The sequence below is a fragment of the Hypanus sabinus genome, chromosome 4, assembly GCF_030144855.1.
Source record: "Hypanus sabinus isolate sHypSab1 chromosome 4, sHypSab1.hap1, whole genome shotgun sequence".
Taxonomy (NCBI): Eukaryota; Metazoa; Chordata; class Chondrichthyes; order Myliobatiformes; family Dasyatidae; genus Hypanus; species Hypanus sabinus.
In genome coordinates this window covers 129,864,276-129,883,122 of record NC_082709.1, presented here as the reverse complement: position 1 = coordinate 129,883,122, position 18,847 = coordinate 129,864,276, and the positions used below count along the sequence as shown (strand labels likewise).

General features: G+C 39.7%; 1 protein-coding gene across 10 annotated transcripts in view; it reads right to left on the bottom strand.

Annotated features, from left to right (window-relative positions):
- dmd (dystrophin) overlaps positions 1 to 18,847 on the bottom strand; it is a 1,939,431-nt gene that overhangs the window by 165,875 nt on the left and 1,754,709 nt on the right. For all 10 annotated transcript variants that reach the window (XM_059968142.1, XM_059968139.1, XM_059968147.1 and 7 more), the window contains one exon: positions 16,494 to 16,640. In XM_059968142.1, the coding sequence (XP_059824125.1) occupies positions 16,494 to 16,640 (147 nt within the window). The remainder of the gene's footprint in view (positions 1 to 16,493; positions 16,641 to 18,847) is intronic.

Sequence of the window (18,847 nt, the reverse complement as noted above, 5' to 3'; positions counted from 1 at the left end):
GTATAAGATTCTTATATCTTTCTGTAAAACTTTACAATCTAATACTGAAAAGATCAGCTAGGGCTCAGTGAGAATATCTACAGCACAAAGGGAATTCGTTCACCCTTTTTTATTGACATTGTACTCTGAAACAGTTATTCATTTAGTTTGAGCACTTCTTATTTAACTTTTTATAGGAAAGCTGCTATGAAATCTATTATTTCCTCGATGACCTTTTAAGGATTTCCATCTGCTAACAACAGCAAGGAGAAATAAAAAAGTTCATCTCACCCACCTCACTGTAAACCTGACATGGAGAAAACATTGATGGGAATAGCTTTTCCCTCTTTAACTTCTCAAAACACATCAGCGCTATAAACAGTTCAATCATATCTCTTCTTAATCTTTTCAACTCCAACAAACAAAATTCTTTTTAATTTAGCCTATTCAAAACCAATAGTACCAGGTTTATTGAACACAGCCAGAATTACAGGCTGTATGCTCAGAGAATCAAGGTTGTGCCAGGACTGGACGACCTGAGTTATGAGGAAACATTGAATCAGTTAGGAATTTATTCCTTGGAATGTAAAAGGTTGAGAGGAGATTTAATAAAGGAATACAAAATTATGAGGGGAAAATACAAGCAGGCTTTTCTCACTGAGGTTGACTGGGATAACAATTGGAGGTCGGGGGTTAAGGTGAAAAGTTTAAGGGGAGTGTGAGGGGAAACTTCTTCACTCATCGAGTGATGAGAGTGTGGAATGAGTCGCCAGCAGAAATGGTGCATGCTAGCTCAATTTCAACATTTAAGAAAAGTTTGGAAAGGTACGTGAACGGTAGGGGTATGGAGGGCTATGGTCCCAAAGCAGGTCGATGGGACATGGCAATTTAAATGGTTTGGCATGGACTAGATGGACCAAAGGGTCTATTTCTGCAATGTATTTTTTCTAAGACTCGAGGGAGAAAAACGTTCTTTGCCGCACAGCTCCATCACACGATGCCATAGCAAATTTCATAGTCATATCTTTATTTTTTTTACACAAAATCAAAATTTGTCAGTGTAAATGATTTGTTGAATAGCAGTGCTTTGGATTTCTTAGCAAAAACAAGATAGGTTAGTTTCCTTTCAATTTAGTGCAGCCTTGGCAATATAGTGACTATTTCACATTTAAGATATATCCAAATTCCTGCAAGGCCTATGAATGAATCATAGACAGAGTTACAGAATCGAAACAGGTACTTTGTCCCATAGAGTCACTACTGGACCATTTAGCACCTGTTTTTTATATTGATACTAACCAAATCTATTTCATTCTCTTTACATTCCCATTAACTGTCACTTCCCCACTGATTCTACCACTCAGCTACATACTCAGGGCAAAATAGAATGAGCATTAAACCCAACAATGAATAAATGTTTGAAATAATAGTCTAGCATCATAACATCAACTTGTGTAGATGAATAGCTATACCATATTTCCAAAGACATTTTGTTGTAATGCTATGAGGTAAAGAGGATTCTGAGGCCCTGTTCTGGCTCATGCTTTGAGACAGGGGTAACTGTTGTGTAGCGAGAGACCAAAAGGAGTGGAATTCGAGAAGACATGAGGCAGAAATGTAGCTTGGAGTGAAAAGGTGCGACAGGAAAGCTACCACAGTTATTTACAAGTTAGTATGTTGGCTGTTGTGTTCGTTGTGAATTGAGGAGGGCAGTGGAGTTCAAGCAAGTTTGGATCAGAGTTTCAATAATACTGCCAGAGCAGAAGGGACATCCGGATAGATGAAGGAATTTAGAAACGGAAAGATGCAGTTTTGAGATTCAACAAATTACAGGTGTGTTTACCATCTGAAAGTCAAGCAAATCAGTCACATTGAAAGCTGTTGGATTCAATCTGGATGTGAACCTGGGTGCATGGATTGAGTCGAATGATTTGGACAACAGAGTAAACAGGGATGATATTGAGCTTGTGGATTGTGACTGCCAGTAGTAGTCTCCAAGATTCACTTTCTGACCTTGAAGAGCAGTTGGATCATACAGCGATAGTCTTTGAGCCTTTGGGTGACAGATTTGATACCATTATAATTTTGTCATTACTATACAACAGGAGAAACCACTGGAGATAACTGTGCAGTCCCTTAAGTGGCAGACATTTTAGGGGTCAGGAAAGACAGAAGTATTTTTTTAGATATTCCACAGGGCATGCCCTGTAATTGACCACATGAGCAGCTGTTTGGTATAATATCAGGGACAAATATGACTAGATTCAGACATATTATTTATTTTTTTCCCTTTAAATTCATGCTTCTTTAGAGTATCGTTAAAATAGATTTGTTTCTGGCATTGGTACAAAAATAGGAAGGAAGAATAAGTCTCTAACAATCTTTGAGTTTCTTCAATTCTGACCTCCAGTGCACAACTGATTTTAGATCAATGTGCCATCAAGCTAAATTGGCTCGAAGCTCATAGACATGAAAATAGGTTCTTTGGCCTTCTGAGTGCAGACTGACTATCAATCACGCATGCACAGTAATTCCACATTAATCCTATTATTCTCATGTCTCCACATGCCCTTTAAGTAGTCTCAGATTCTGCCCCTAACCAACACACTAGATGCAATTTGCAAAGCTAATTAACCTACCAGTTTGAATGTCTTTGGGATGTGTAAAGATGAGCTCAGAGTTCCCAAAGGAAACACATTCAGTCAAAGGGAACTGTGGGACTTCTTAACGATAGACGTCAGATTTTTTCAGGCACCGCACCTTGAAGATGTCTTGGATACTATGGAGCCTAGAGCCCATGATGGAGCTGAATAATGTTACAACTCTCTGCAGTTTATTTCAGTCCTGTGCAGTCACCCCTACCCCCAAAGCAGACAGTGATGCAGCCAGTTGGCATGCTCTCCATGGTATATCTGTAGTAATTTACAAGTGTTTTAGGTGACATACCAAATCTCCTTGATCAATAAACTATTATAATTGTTCCTTCACTATGTAAAACTCCTGGAGTTGAAGATACATGGTGTAATGATGTAGGGTGTATAGCTACTTGTCTGGTCAAATTGGCCTCAGCAGAACTGGGATAGATAAAAGAAATGAACAGAAATTCCAGCTCATGCCAGGACCTGATTATCCTGCATATCTGCACTCCAGCACAGCAGTTTTAGTGTTTGTGCGATGTTTCCATTGAAGCTCCTATTCAACGTCCTGCCTGCCTTAACAGTGGAAGTTCCCACAGCACTGTTCAAAGAGTAGACTTGGATCTGATCAGCATTCCTTCTTTCAGGTCTCAAATACAGATAAGCAGATAATGTTGCAGTTCTTTGTTGGACCTTTACATACAAAGAGAACTGCTGCATTTGTCTGCACCACAAGTCAAAGCTATTCATTTTATGAGGAGGGGTATGAAACATTTCTGAGACAACGGTGCGATAAGTTAAAAGCAGACCACATTTTTTTTAAATCGTGATTTGCAACCAGCGTGCCTCTGCTTATCAGGACTAGAAATGAAGGGGGAAGAAGTCAGAATAAGGAGGTGGGGGAGGGGGAGGGGGACAAGCTGGAAGGTGATAGATGAAGTCAGGTAATTGGGGGATGAAGTAGGAAACTGGGAGGTGTTAAGTGAAAAAGGCAAAAACTGGAGATAACTGAAAAAGGCAAAGGACTGGCTTTGTTTTTCCTACTTTGTTTATGATGAAGCTGCTTTATTGTTTAAAAATTACCAGGTATTTTCAAAGTAAAATTGTGGAAATGATTCATCTGTTCTGATCAACAGAACATTAAATGAATACAAAGCCTTGCTCTTACAGACCAAAACCATGTAAAATAAAGATAGAGTGTAGCAATTCTATCTCTAGAATTGTGCAGGACCACAATCAGGAGCTGGGGAATCAGATCTGAGATGCAACCCCAATAAAAAGGTGTAGGCTGTGGAATCTTTCAGTATGCTCACATGGGAGAAATGTAATAACTTCTTAATGCTGGTTTCCTGAATCAATTTGAAAAGTGTATGCCACTCCACTATTTAAAGAAAGATATGAGGTAAAGTAGAGAATTATAGGCCAGTTCACTCAGATCTGTTGTTAAAATACTGCAGTCTATAATTAAAAATAAAGTGAAAGAACTCAACTGATCAGTGAGAGCAAGCTTTCGTTTCAACAAGGTTGGTCATGCCACATCAGAATCAGAATCAGGTTTATTATCACTGGCATGTGACGTGAGATTTGTTAACTTAGCAGCAGCAGTTCAATGCAATACATAACCTAGCAGAGAGAAATTAATAATAAACAAGTAAATCAATTACAGTATGCATATATTAAATAGATTTTTTAAAAATGCAAAAGACAGAAATACTCTACATTAAAAAAAGTGAGGTAGTGTTCAAAGATTCAATGTCCATTTAGGAATTGGATGGCAAAGAGGAAGAAGCTGTTCCTGAATCACTGAGTGTGTGCCTTTAGGCTTCTGTACCTCCTACCTGATGGTAACAGAAAGAAAAGGGCATGCCCTGGGTGCTGGAGGTACTTAATAATGGACGCTGCCCTTCTGAGACTAAACTAAAATTTATAAAATTTATAAAACTAAATTGTATAAAAGCAGTGGAAAAGAAATGTTCATGGGCTTCCAGAAGACATTTGATACATTTGGAGGACACTGTTATAATATGTCAAAGCTCAATAAATTAAAAGCAGGTTGTTGACTTGGTTAAGGTATTGGCCAGGTACCAGGATACAAAGAATATAGACAACCCCAGGCAGTTTCTCAAATAGATGGGATATAACGACTGATAGCCCTGACATTACTTGTATTTATTAATCTCTTTATTTATGACCTAGATGCTGGACAGAGAAAGGGCTGTACTTCTAATTTTACTGATAATACAATTATCAGTAATGCAGACATGAGTGTTAAATTAAAGGATTAAACAGATGGCAAATGTTTTTAAATGTAACTCACCATAGTTAAGAATGATATCATCTGCTTTGAAGTTTAAATGATAGATGAAAGTGCTCCCTAAGTGGTGAAAAGCAGGAAACAGTGGAGGTGCAAAGAGGGCACTTGTTCATGGATCATCAAAGTATCGTGAAGAGCTGAAGGAAAGAGTGGAGAAGGCTAACAAAATGCTGGTCATTATATCCATGGGATGATGATATAATGACTAGCAGAATTATCTTTGCCACCAGGCTGAGCTGCTAGTGACCATCCTGCTGTTACTCTTGGCCATCACTGGACCATACTCAAAGCACCAAGAACAGATCTGAACACCAGGCCTTGGGGAGATGATATTGGGGGAAATGTAACTTAGCATGACAAAACACCTGGATCCAAAACTAAAAATTGCCAGGAGAAATATATTTAAAAAGCCCAACTGCATCCTTTGGACACAGAAGTTTATGAAATAATCCAAGTGAAGTTTTGAAGGTAGTCCATGAAACTCACATGGTAGAAAGAAAATATATCCATTTGTTGAGGATTCTGTCCCATCCTCGTCTTGTAACCTATTTTCTCTCACATGCCAATACTCATCAACTCCTCTCACCCCTCAAATTTCCTGTTACCCACCTACAATGATAAAATACATTTATAAATATGCCAACAAAAGCTATTTTTCTGGTAAATGGCTGCTCTGTTTGAACACCTCGAGATCCTGTCAAGCACTACAACTTGGCAGCTATCTCTTCGTAAAAGTAAAAACAGGAGCAAAGTGAGTGAAATGTTTGAATCAGGTTGACAAATGAAGTATAAGCAATCAGGATCTGTGTGAAGCAAAGCTTTGGCAGCTCCAGAAAAATTATTTCACAAGAATTGGCGTAAAAATATCATGCAGGTCTAAGAATGGTTGGCATGGAAACTGTAAAGTCACAGAGTGTAGCAAAAATGCTCAAGTACATTGTTGTTGCTGACCGGAAGTGTTTAAATCTGCATCTGAATCTGTTACATACAGGAATGTGGATATTGGACACTGACACAGGGCAATGAAGTGAAAATATTTGTCATTCTCATATTTAACACTTCTCAGTTTTGAAGGACACAAAAAATTACAGGAATGATTATTTTGAGTGGATTAATATCTAAATAAAATGGAGGGTTCAAGAATTTTGCACACCACCACAGAAAGATAACACAAAGCTGGTTTATGTTCAATGCAAGTGACAAACATCCTACATATACAAATTGTCTTAGATGATGTTTTGTCTTAGTGATTTATCGTTGATCAATGATTACAGATATTGAAACTTCTGCTGTACTTTTTACAAACAATGTGAATAAAACATCAACAATAAAAAACACCCACCTGCATTTGTAATTCAATGTGGCATGACTCCAGAGATACAAAGATCTACATGTGTAATTTATGGAACTGTCAACAAAATCATGTTATGTCTAAAAATCAGAGATTTATGTCAATGGCTTACAGGACAATTTAAATTCCTAAACATTGAGCAGCCTTACCATCATATCTCATACTTCATTCCTTATGCCTACATTTTCCCCAACTCTGTTCATCTGCTTGTCAATTTCGTGATTTTATAAAGGACACCCTTGTAAGTGTTGTAAGTGAGCCAGCTCAGGAAAGAAATATTAGAGAAGTTTCCTGAATTTCATTCTTATCAGCCCTGTGTAGAAATGGCTTAAGTAACATTCACTATACTTAAAGAAGTTGGCTGCTATCTGAAGCAGGGTAACATGGGTGAGTTGTCTGAATTCAGAGCACCTTTAAATCAGAGAAAAGAGGCAAAAAAAAGGGGGGGGGGGAAGAAGTGCTGAGTAATTTGACCCAGAACAATAAAATGCTTCCTAAGAATTGTAAGAGGGATATAAATAATACTTCGAGTCACAATAGGAACAGGGTGGCAGGGTAACCAAGTTTATCAGGGAGGTGTAAAGAGAGCTCTATACCTTGCAAGCTTGTACCTGCACATTTAAGAAGTAAAACAAGTCAAGAAACAGTAATCTGTTAGAACCAATTGAGTAAAAACTGCCTGAGGGAGATGTGCAGATCAAAAGCAGAGTTCAACTTCAGGAAACACTCCCTCTGTTGAAGGAGTTAGAACATTGCAGCAACGGTTTCAATTTCCTATTTGGAAATGTGCATCATATATTCTACAACAAACATACAATGCTGAAAATGCTTGGTATGTTTTATTTTAGTTTTCTGTGTTAAGCAAGAATATCTCCAGCTTTGGTTACCAGCCTAACTGCATTCTTTCACTAACTCCAACATCTCAAAAGATGGCAGGTCATGTTCCTAGACAAGCCGCAAAAAGATTAATTTCACACCACAGAAGGTTTTAGAAAGTACAAAGTAAATTTATTATCAAAGCACATATATGTTACCTCGAGATTCATTTTCCTGCAGGCATTTCCAAGAAAAATAAAGAAATACCACAGAATTTACAGAATATTACACAAACAAAGGCTAACAACCAATGTGCAAAAGAAGACAAACTATGCCAATAAAAGACAATGCTGAGAACTTTAATTGTGAAGAGGCCAACAAAGTGAGTCTGCAGGTTATAGAAACAGTTCAGAGCTGTCGTGAGTGAAGTTACCATACTGGATCAGAAACCTGATGGTTGTAGGGTAAATACTGTCTACGAACCGAGAGGTGTGGGACCGAAGAATTCTGTACCTTCTGCCTGGTGTTGGTAGCGAGAGGAGAGCATGGCCTGGAAGGTGGGGCTCTTTGATGATGAATGCCACTTTCTCGTGTCAGTGGTCACAACCAGTTAGGATGCTCACTCCTGTGCATCGATGGAAGGTTGTCTAAGTTTTTTGTGACATGCTGAATCTAGACAAACTTCTAAGAAAGTAGAAGTATGGTTGTGCCTTTTTCTGATGGCATTTAAGTGTTGGGCCCAGGACAGATCATCTGATATGTTAACAACAAGGAATTTAAAGCTACTGACAGTCTCCACCTCTGAACCCCTAATGAGTACTGGCTCATGGACCACAAATAAGAGAACATCTGCAGATGCTGGAAATCCAAGCAACACACACAAAATGCTGGAGGAACCTGGCAGACCTGAAACGTTGACTGTACTTTTTTCTACAGATCTGCCTGGCCTGCTGAGTTCTTGCAGCATTTTGTGTGTCTGGCTCACGGACTTACAGCTTCTTGGAATCAATAATTATTGACTGATTACTAGTCAATAATCAGCTCTTTTGTTTTGCTAAAGGTAACTAAGAGGTTGTTGTTTTGGTATCATACAAATAGATTTTCAATCTTCTTCTTATATGCTGATTTGTCACTACCTTCAATTTGGTTAATAAAAGTTGTGTTGTCAGCAAACTAAAATATGGCATTGGAGTTGTACTTAACCATGCAATCATTGGTATAAAGTGAGTACAGCAAGGGGCTACGCATATAGCCCTGTAGTGCATCAGTGCAGATGGTGAGTGTGGAGGAAATATTGTTGCCAATCTGTACTAACTGGGGTCTGTTGCACAGGGAGGAAAGTGAGATCTAAATTGCACAGGGAGGTATCACGGCCCAGGTCTTATAGCTTAGTGAAGAATTTTGATAGGACAGTGTTGAATGCTGAGCTGTAGCCAATAAAGAGGCTGAACGATGGCAGATGGAGTTTAGTGCTGATAAGTGTGAGGTGCTACATTTTGGTAGGAATAATCCAAATAGGACATACATGGTAAATGGTGGGCATTGAAGAATACAGTAGAACAGAGTGATCTAGGAATAATGGTGCATAGTTTCCTGAAGGTGGAATCTGATGTGGATAGGGTGGTGAAGAAAGCTTTTGGTATGCTGGACTTGATAAATTAGAGCATTATAGGCGTTAGAATGTAATGTAAATTGTACAAGGCATTGGTAAGGCCAAATTTGGAGTACTGTGTACAGTTCTGGTCACCGAATTATAGGAGAGATGTCAACAAAATAGAGAGAGTACAGAGAAGATTTACTAGAATGTTACAGGGAAAGGTTGAACAAGTTACGTCTTTATTCTTTGGACCATAGAAGGTTGAGTGGGGACTTGATAGAGGTATTTAAAATTATGAGGGGGATAGATAGAGTTGATGTGGATAGGCTTTTTCCATTGAGAGTAGGGGAGAATCAAACAAGTGGACATGAGTTGAGAGTTAGGGGGCAAAAGTTTAAGGGTAACATGAGGGGGAATTTCTTTACTCAGGGAGTGGTAGCTGTGTGGAACGAGCTTCCAGTAGAAGTGGTAGAGGCAGGTTCGGTATTGTCATTTAAAGTAAAATTGGATAGGTATGTGGACAGGAAAGGAATGGAGGGTTATGGTCTGAGTGCGGGCCAGTGGGACTAGGTGAGAGTAAGCGTTCAGCACAGACTAGAAGGGCCGGGATAGCCTGTTTCCGTTGTGTAATTGTTATTTGGTTATAAGAGCATCTTGACATAGCAGCTTCATTGTCCAGGTACAAAAGTCTGAAGTATTTTTAAAGATAATGACTTCTTTCAGGGCCAATTCCTACACTGAAGATTAACAGCTCAACTTGTCTCTGCTTAACTACTGTATAATACTAAAACACTTCTTCATTAAAACTATTTAGCCATCCTATTCGTGTGGTAACAGATTTTAAATTTGACATAAAGTTTGCAGACAAAATTACCAGGAGGTAGGAAGCTGGAGGGTGGTACTGTAAACTCTGCAACATATTCCTGAAGTAAATGCAAATCTCAAAACCCATGAATACTGCTTTTGCAAAGTAAGATCAGTGCCACTTTCTGCTGGCTTGTTGCCATGGCAACAGCAGGCACATGCTACTCAACTGGCTTGCTCCAATCTCGTATTAGACTCAAAGGTTTAAGAGTGGGGCGGGGCAATCCAGACAGCAAAGCATTGAGTATGCATTAGATCCATACATCAGGACGACTGCAATAAGAAACTGCAATGAACAGCATCGAGAATTTCAAGATGGAGCCAGTTTCATGAAAGTCTAATGTAGAATGAAGAACATGAAGGTGCAGGTACAGGCCCTTTGGTCTGCAATGTCTGTGTCAAGCATCATGCCCATCTAAACTCAACCCATCTGCTTGCACATGGTCCTTTCCCCTCTGTCCCCTGCCTGTTCATGTCTATAAATGTCTCTTAAATGTCTTCAATGTATCTGCATTCACCTCTTACCCCAGCCATGTGTTTGAGACACCAACTACTCTCTGTGTAACAAATAAATGCTCCACACAACTCCATTAAACATTCCTCCCTCACCTTAAACCCCCGCCATCAAGGATCTGACTTCTCCAAACTGGGGAAAATTCTCTGATACAGCCTCAAGACTGGATGTTGCTTCCAAAAAAGACATCAGCTCAAACAATCCCAGAAATAAGTTCAAGTATCCCAGTTAGAAATACTACCAGACAAAACTGCAAAGTCAATGATAGAGGAGGCATGGTTGCAGCTTCTCCTGGTGTACAAGTGAGCTGAGATGACGTTCACTGTAATTGGAGAATATTCTACTTTTACAGGCAGGGGCATGAGAATGTGCAATCCCTTAGTAAAATATCAGAAAACTCAGCCTCAATAGTGTGGCAGGCCTCAATGCCAAGCAAGAAACATCTTCCTATAAATCCCATTGAGAGTTGTCTGGTCTATCTCATTAAACCAGAATAGGGACTGAGTGGTAGTCGATGCAGGATGCAGAACGATGCTGGATGCTGTTTGCATCGGTTCTTCTTCAAGGATTGTATGATCAGAGATGAGGTTGCATCCTTGTCATGAAGAAACCTCACCAAAAATACCATACTAGAGGGTTTTCAGTGCAAATTTACAGCAGTGCACAGTTAATTGTATTAGAGTTATGTATTTAATATACTCATCTTGGCTGTCATACCACAGAAAGCAGCTCTGTGACTAAATCAAGATATGGAAATTTGCTCAATGTTTGTTAACTGGCAAAGAAGCAAAAACAGAAATCAGTAACAACTTTGTTTACGTGTGTTACGAAGTGCATCATGGGAATATTTGACTAAAGTGACACAGAAAGTTATAATAATCAGGACATAAATGTTCACATAAAGGGCATCTTCATGGAAAAGCCACAATGAGAGAATGTCTAGCGGTGGCATTGCAGGATCTGTGCAGCTGAAGTTCTGGTTGTCAACAGTGCAGCAAAAGAAACTTGTGAAACAGGTGATAATTGGAGGATTGGGTTATTCAAAGTTTGTGGGGCCAGAGGTTAGGTGACATTCTTGACAAGAGCATCAGGGATCTGAAACTAAGGATGAGAACTTAAAGTTTGAGGCTTTATTGAGCATGGAGTCAATGAAGGGCACGAAAGTCTATGGGATGGTGCAAATTAGAATGTGGAGAACAGAGATTTAGATAGATACAGTTTTAAGAAGGCTAGCTGTGCGTGGTTCAGTATACAAGATGACAAAGAGAAGTTTGTTGTTATGAATTATTGTTGTTGCGAGTTATCTTGTGATGGAGCAGAAGGAAGCCGTTTCCTGCTTGTGACCTTTATGATTTTATATGATAGAAAAGTACACAAAGATACATGAAGAAAAGATCAATTTCCACACTGGAAGATACTATTATCAAATCCTTACCCTATTAAAATAATGACAAAGCTTCACGTACATTTGAGTATTTACTCATTGTGAATGTAAATAGAAAAGGTTTAACATTCCAAAGGTAGGGAAAAAGGGAGAGCTTTTAAATTTAGCCCTTTCACATGCAAAGGTTTCAGATTAAGCCGGTAGCCAGGAAAATTTTGAAATGTGGGAAAGCTGAGCTAAAGTGATGATTGATAAAACAGCAAAGGTATTGGAACATCTTTTATCCACGTGAAACAAATTTAAGAATTAAGCAGGTTGCAGGGTTTTGACCTGAATCACTGACAATTGCTTTCCCCTCACAGATGCTGCTTGACATGCTGAGTTCCTCCACCATATTGTCTGTTGCTCCAGATTCCAGAATCAGCAGCTGCTTGTCTCTGCATGGATCAATTTTTGACTTGAAATCAGTTTTCAATGTGCACTACAAGATGCTGGGGACACGTCAGCATGGTACTTAGCCCAACAGGTGCTTCAGGGTAACTACTGAAATCATGAGAATTGTAGGGCAATGATGATTTTCCACCCTGGTTAACATGTTACCTAGCTTTCTTAACTGATAGATGAGATCTAAACAAGTTGACTATTCACAAATGCTACAGAATTCTTTTCTTTATTATCTGATACAAAAATGCTAAGCCAACACAATTCATGCAGGCAATTCAGACTATGAAAATAGATATGTAGTGATATGAGAAAAGCAGGAGACTGTAAGAATTGTCAGATTAAAATATTATAACAGATCCTTTCATGGTGTGTCATGACCCAAGAACAAAGCTCAAGGAACCAGCTTGACAAACTTCACAGTCCAATGCTAGAAGTTCACTGGCACCTATCAAACTAAAAATGGTTTGATTTGTGCCAGAATAAATCCCAGGAGGGCAAATGCCAATGTATTGTATGGCAATAGAAGAGTTTCATTGAGGAAAAATCAAGACATCCGAGGTAAGTGCTGGATCCATTTGGGCATTGCAGATCACAGGGGGACTTGGGATATGGTGGTCAGGAATTGGGAAGGGGTGGTATTACTGGATTGTAAGGATAAGGGTGCATATAGCGGGACCTGAATGAGGCTGGAGAATCTGGGCATAAGGCAAGGCCAGGGATGTGGAGAGGTTGAAGGAGAGGTCGGGATGAAGCGGTGAAGCACATTGAGTCCTTTAAAGTTTGGTAGTCATCAGACCACGATCAGAGGGGTGGATGTGAGTTTGGAGTTTATAGAGGGATAAGGGCAGCTGATTTTAGATGTTTCCAGACAACACGTGTGCTTGGGATTTGTGTGGATTCTTTTTGTCAGTACTGTATTGTGGTCGGGGAGTTGGGGTGTTTGTGAACTGTGTGTGCGATTTGTAGGAACAGACAGTTAAGCACATTAATTGCCTGAAATAGTTTCCCAGTGTTACAACTCCTTGGGTTTGCAGTCCAGATAAATCAGCCTGAATCAGTCACTGTCCACTTCCTCCATGGATGACTCACATCTGCAACATCCAGCATCAATATTCTCTTGTGTCCGCAATCTTTTCGCTTAGCCTGATCTTCTTTAAGTAGTGTAAAAACAGATCTTGCATGACTGCCATGTCCTGCTTCTTCACTGGAGGCTTTTAGAATACACAGGCCATGCAAGAACATACAAACATCATGTGATTGTTTTTCAGATACGCAAAACATGGCATTGGATGTCACTGATCAATTCCAGCCTCCTTCCTTCTTTGTTGTGTCAAATGCACAAAACTCACAGCAAGTCTCCAATTCTCTTTTCTGTTTTCATAATCCTTTAAAGCAATCTCTCTTTAAGCAACGTACTTCTAAATCAACTTAATGAAATACAGATTTCACGATCTTCTGAAGGACTCGGCAGACTTAACTCTCAAGCAAGCAGATACACCACTTTTAAGTGGATGAAGGTTCATCATCACAGCTTAAGATGTGCTAGCTGGTTCCCTGAGATGCAGTTGATTTATAGCTGTGGAAAGGTCTGAGAGTGTAATTTTAATCAGAATCAGAGTCATGTTTATTATCACTGGCATGTGACATGAAATTTATTAATTTAGCAGCAGCAGTTCAATGTAATATATAATCTAGCAGAGAGAAAATAAAATAATAATAATAATAATAAAATTAATAATAAATAAACAAGTAAGTCAATTATGTACAATGAATAGATTAAAAAAACACGCAAAAACAGAAATACTGTATATTAAAAAAACGTGAGGTAGTGTCCAAAGCTTCAATGTCCATTTAGGAATTGGATGGCAGTAGGGAAGAAGCTCTTCCTGGATCACTGAGTGTGTACCTTCAGGCTTCTGTATCTCCTACCTGATGGTAACAGTGAGAAAGGGGCATGACCTGGGTGTTGGAGGTTCTTAATAATGGATGCTGCCTTTCTGAGACATCGCTCCCTAAAGGTGTCCTGGGTACTTTGTAGGCTAGTACCCAAGATGGAGCTGACTACATTTACAACTTTCTGCAGCTTTTTTCAGTCCTGTGCCGTAGCCCCTCCAAACCAGACAGTGATGCAGCCTGTCAGAACGTTCTCCATGGTACAACTACACAAGTTTTTGAGTGTATTTGTTGGCATGCCAAATCTCTTCAAACTCCTAATAAGGTATAGCCGCTGTCTTGCCTTCTTTATAACTACATCGATACGTTGGGGCAAGGTTAGATCTTGACACCAAGGAACTTCAGGCTGCTCACTCTCTCCACTTCTGATCCCTCTGTGAGGATTGGTATGTGTTCCTTCGTCTTACCCTTCCTTAAGTCCACAATCAGCTCTTTCATCTTACTGACATTGAGGGCCAGGTTGTTGCTGCGGCACCATTCCATTAGTTGGCATATCTTATTCCTGTACACCCTCTTGTACACCTGAGATTCTACCAACAATGGTTGTCGCGTCAGAAAATTTATATATGGTGTCTGAGCCATGCCTAGCCACTCAGTCATGTATATATAGAGAGTAGAGCAATGGGCTAAGTACACACCCCTGAGGTGCACCAGTGTTGCTCGTCAGCAAGGAGGAGATATTATCACCAATCTGCACAGACTGTGGTCTTCCAGTTACGAAGTCGAGGATCCAATTGCAGAGAGAGGTTCAGAGGCGCAGGTTCTGCAACTACTCAATCAGGATTGTGGGAATGATGGTATTAGATGCTGAGCTATAGTCAATGAACAGCATCCTGACATAGGTGTTTATGTTGTCTAGGTGGTCTAAAGCCGTGTGGAGAGCCATTCAGATTGGATCTGCCATTGACCTATTGTGGCGATAGGCAAAATGCAATGGGTCCAGATCCTTGCTGAGGCAGGAGTTCAGTCTAATCGTAACCAGCCTCTCAAAGCATTTCATCACTGTTGATGTGAGTGCTACCGGGTGATAGTCATTAGTCATTACCGATATAACCTTCCCCAAACATCAGTGGTCTAAACAACTAAGGTGCATCTCTGTTGGCTCAGTTAAGTTCATAGGATTATACAGCATGGGAAACAGGCCCTTTGGCCCAACTAGTCCAAGTTGACTAAGAAATCCCAAACATCTACAAATATGCTTTCAATCACCAAACCATCAAACTTGGCTTGATGATAAGTGAGAACCAAACATCCAAACAAACACAACACTAAGACACCAGTGCAAAATAGGTTAATTTTCTCCAAACTAAGATTTACAAAAACTGATTCTTCCATCAATACATATACATTGGATGGTCCAAGGTCACCCCAATGAAATACTTAAGTGTTGATCAACAAACTACTGATGGTTTACCTTGTTATTTTTACTTTGTTATTTGTGGGAAGTTGTTGTGTGCACTGCTGCTTGGATGTTGCCGGGATTGGAGAGTGTGCCTTATGAGAACAGGTTGAGTGAACTTGGCCTTTTCTCCTTGGAGCAACGGAAGATGAGAGGGAATCTCATAGAGGTGTATAAGACGATGAGAGGCTTGATCATGTGGATAGCCAGGGGCTTTCTTCCCAGGGCTGAAATGGCTAATGTAAGGTGGCATAGCTTTAAGGTGCTTGAAAGTAGGTACAAGGGGGATGTAAGAGGTAAATTTTTCACACTGAGAGTGGTGGGTGCGTGGGATGCACTGTCAGTGATAGTGGTAGAGGTGGATACAATAGGGTCATTTATTCTTAGACAGGTACATGGAGCTGAGAAAAATAGAAAGTAATGCGGTGGGGAAACTCCAAGCAGTTTCTGAAGTAGGTTACATGGTTGGTACAACATTGTAGGCTGAAAGGCCTGTAATGTGCTGTAGATCTCTATGTTTCTGTCTGCTTCATTGGCTGTAGAGCACTTCGGGGCATCCTGAATCCTTCTTGACTCAGCCAGGGATTGCTAGTGCTTCCAAAGATAAGCAATATGGAAAATGGCCACATCTCCTTACCTACAGCTGTCACCTACCAAACCCCACTGTTAGTGTGAATGCAGTCGTTATCTCTGAATATCAACAGCCTGTCATCATCAACAAGTAGTCCAATGAGCTATCAGCATTCTGCTCTCAAATCCAGATAAACATTGAATATCTGTGTGAGATGGACAATTCCTTTAGAAAAGCACCACCAGCAAACACTTGAATTGTTTGGATCAGGAGAGGAGAGAACAAACAAGTACATTATTGAAGACAAAAAAATACTGTGCCAAGCATTTGTAAATACCAGCCTTTGTTAAAATGCCAACATCAAACTCTTGAACAGTGAGGTGCACAACTACATTTGCTTAAAATGCAAACCTTCTAACATCAGCACAAATTGATCAACAAGTAAAAAGACATTTTCAAAAATTTCAGCCTTTCACTATACAGAAGCAAGAAATGGATTTGACAGGTTTCCTCTGCGGAGTCTTTACAAGGGCATTTATTTTGTTCTGCTTCCAGAAGGTTGTCCCTACTGATAAACATGGCTCACTTACACCAACAATAGAATGGAGTGCTATGAGAAAACATGGAACTAACTGAGCAGCTGCTATTGGGCTTGCATATTGTGAACCCACCTGTAAGAGTTTCCACCTTGTGTTCAGATCGTCCAGCTGATTTAGATTGTATGGGGATAGTTGGAGATCAGGTGGCACAAACTTAGAAGCGAGATCATTCATATGAGTCACATTCTCTGACATGGGAGCGATTTCTCCTCTGAAAACCTGGATTGAAAAGAAAATTTAAAAAATTATTTTTCCTGCTCTCTTTGTAAAATTAAATTTCCTTAGATTTACAAAGGCATTATATAAGATAAATGCAAAGATAATTACATGAAAAAGAGAGAGCAATTTTGGAATAGATATCAATTAATGTATGCTTTTTAATACAATCACTCCAAGATCATATATAAATCCAAAGCAATATTCTGAAAGGTTGTCAGCTTTTTTATTGAGATGGGTATGGAGCAGATGTGAAATAATTTAATACAAATTCGTTAACAGCAATGGAGATGCAGAAACAGCATAGTGGTTTCTTCTCCAAGTGTTCAAATTATATCTTTAAACAACCACATCTCAGAGCTGTTCCACATATAACTTCTTCACTATTATAGAGAAAAAAAATGAAGAGGGGAAGTATTTGAAGGTCTTGAAAAAAATGAATAGTCTTTCATTTTCAGATGATAGTGTGCATTAAACATTCATCTCTACTGATGTGACAAAATAGTCCGAGATTACCTTTTTAAACAGAAAATGATAAACAGACCCTGCCCATAATAACATACCCTCATTCTGGTTAAACAGAGGAAGGAGTAGCACATCTGAATGACATTTTGTTCAAATTTGAATTGATTTTCATTATTCATCTTAATTAAACAAGAAATGTTTTTATTCAAGCTTTTCTGCTGTGTGCTCCCCCAACAGTGACTAAAGGTTTAAGATGCATGTGTGATACAGAAAACTTGAATTTTGAATACAAAGACATGCCCTTTAAGGGCACACCCAAGGGTTTAACAACTGATTAGGTACTTTTGAAGTGTCATTACTGTAGAAGTAGCAGGTGCATAAATTTAAATTTGCCTGCATTTGGTGTGCTGGAGGGGGACAGGTACACAAGTTAGTCTCACTTGCTAAATAATCATTGGTGGAGTTTTGGCCTATGCCTCAGTCAGGAAACCCTTGTACTTTATTTGGATAGAGAAGGCCACTTACATTATTCAAACTATATAAATATGCATTATACAACATTAAAAGCAAAGGATGTTACAAAACATGTGTGAACAAGCTTACATAAACAATACTATATTGACCGAATAAATAATATATTTTTTGGTTGAGGAATTGGAATTGATTTATTATTCTCTCACACACTGAGGTACAGTGAAATATTTGTCTTGCATATTTCTTTTTCAGCTCAATTCATTGCATAGTGCACTGAGGTTGGATAAGGTAAAACAAAAGCAGAAGAAAGTGTAACAGTTACAGAGAAAGTCCAGTTGCAGGAAGGTGCAAGGCCATATAGACTGTTAGTCAACAGTACATGTTATCATACCCAAGGGTATTTTTCACCTAGCGGCCCAGTCGAATTGGGAACAAGAAAGAAGGCGACTCACAGGTCTGTGAGTGAAGTTTAAGAAAGGAGCAGTGGCGGGCTTTCAGCATTTTCTAGCACCCCAGTCAGATAGGGAACACCAGAGAATGCAATTCACAGGTCCATGAGTAAGGTTTATAAAAGAAGTGCTTGCTGACTTTCCGTGTTCCAGCAGTTCAATCAAATCATGATTTATTAGCAAGGGCAAATAAAAATAAGGCAGGGAGAAGTGGAGTGGCAATTGTGTAAGTGGACCAGTGTTGGAGTGAGGAGGTTTTAGCTTATCAGGCTTGGGTGAGGTAAGTTTCTGCAAAGTTTCTCCTTCCTCTTCATTCTGCCTCTGTTATGGATAGTGCTGTGAGGATGGCTCCTGGGAGTGTGCTGTTCTCTTTGTGAGAAGTTGGAGTTCTGGGAAACCTCCAGCCTCCCAGACAACCAGATCTGCACCAACTCCTCACAGAACGTGTTAAGGAGCTGGAGCTGCAGCTCAATGACCTTTGGCTCTTTCGGGAAACTGAGGAGGGGATAGATAGGAGCGACAGGGAGGTGTAGGAGACAGGTACCTGGGTGACTGTCAGGAGATAGAAAGGAAATAAGCTGTCAATGTAGAGTAGCCTGTCAAGTTTACTCTACACTGGCAAGGCATTTGACAAGGTCCCTCACGAGAGACTCATCCAAAAAGTCATGAGGCATGGGATAAGTGGAACCTTGGCTGTTTGGATAAAAAATTGGCTTAAAGGAAGAAAGCAGAGGGTAGTTGTGGAAGGAAAGTATTCTGCCCGGAGGTCAGTGACTAGTGGAGTGCCGCAGGGATCTGTCCTGGGACCCCTGCTATTTGTGA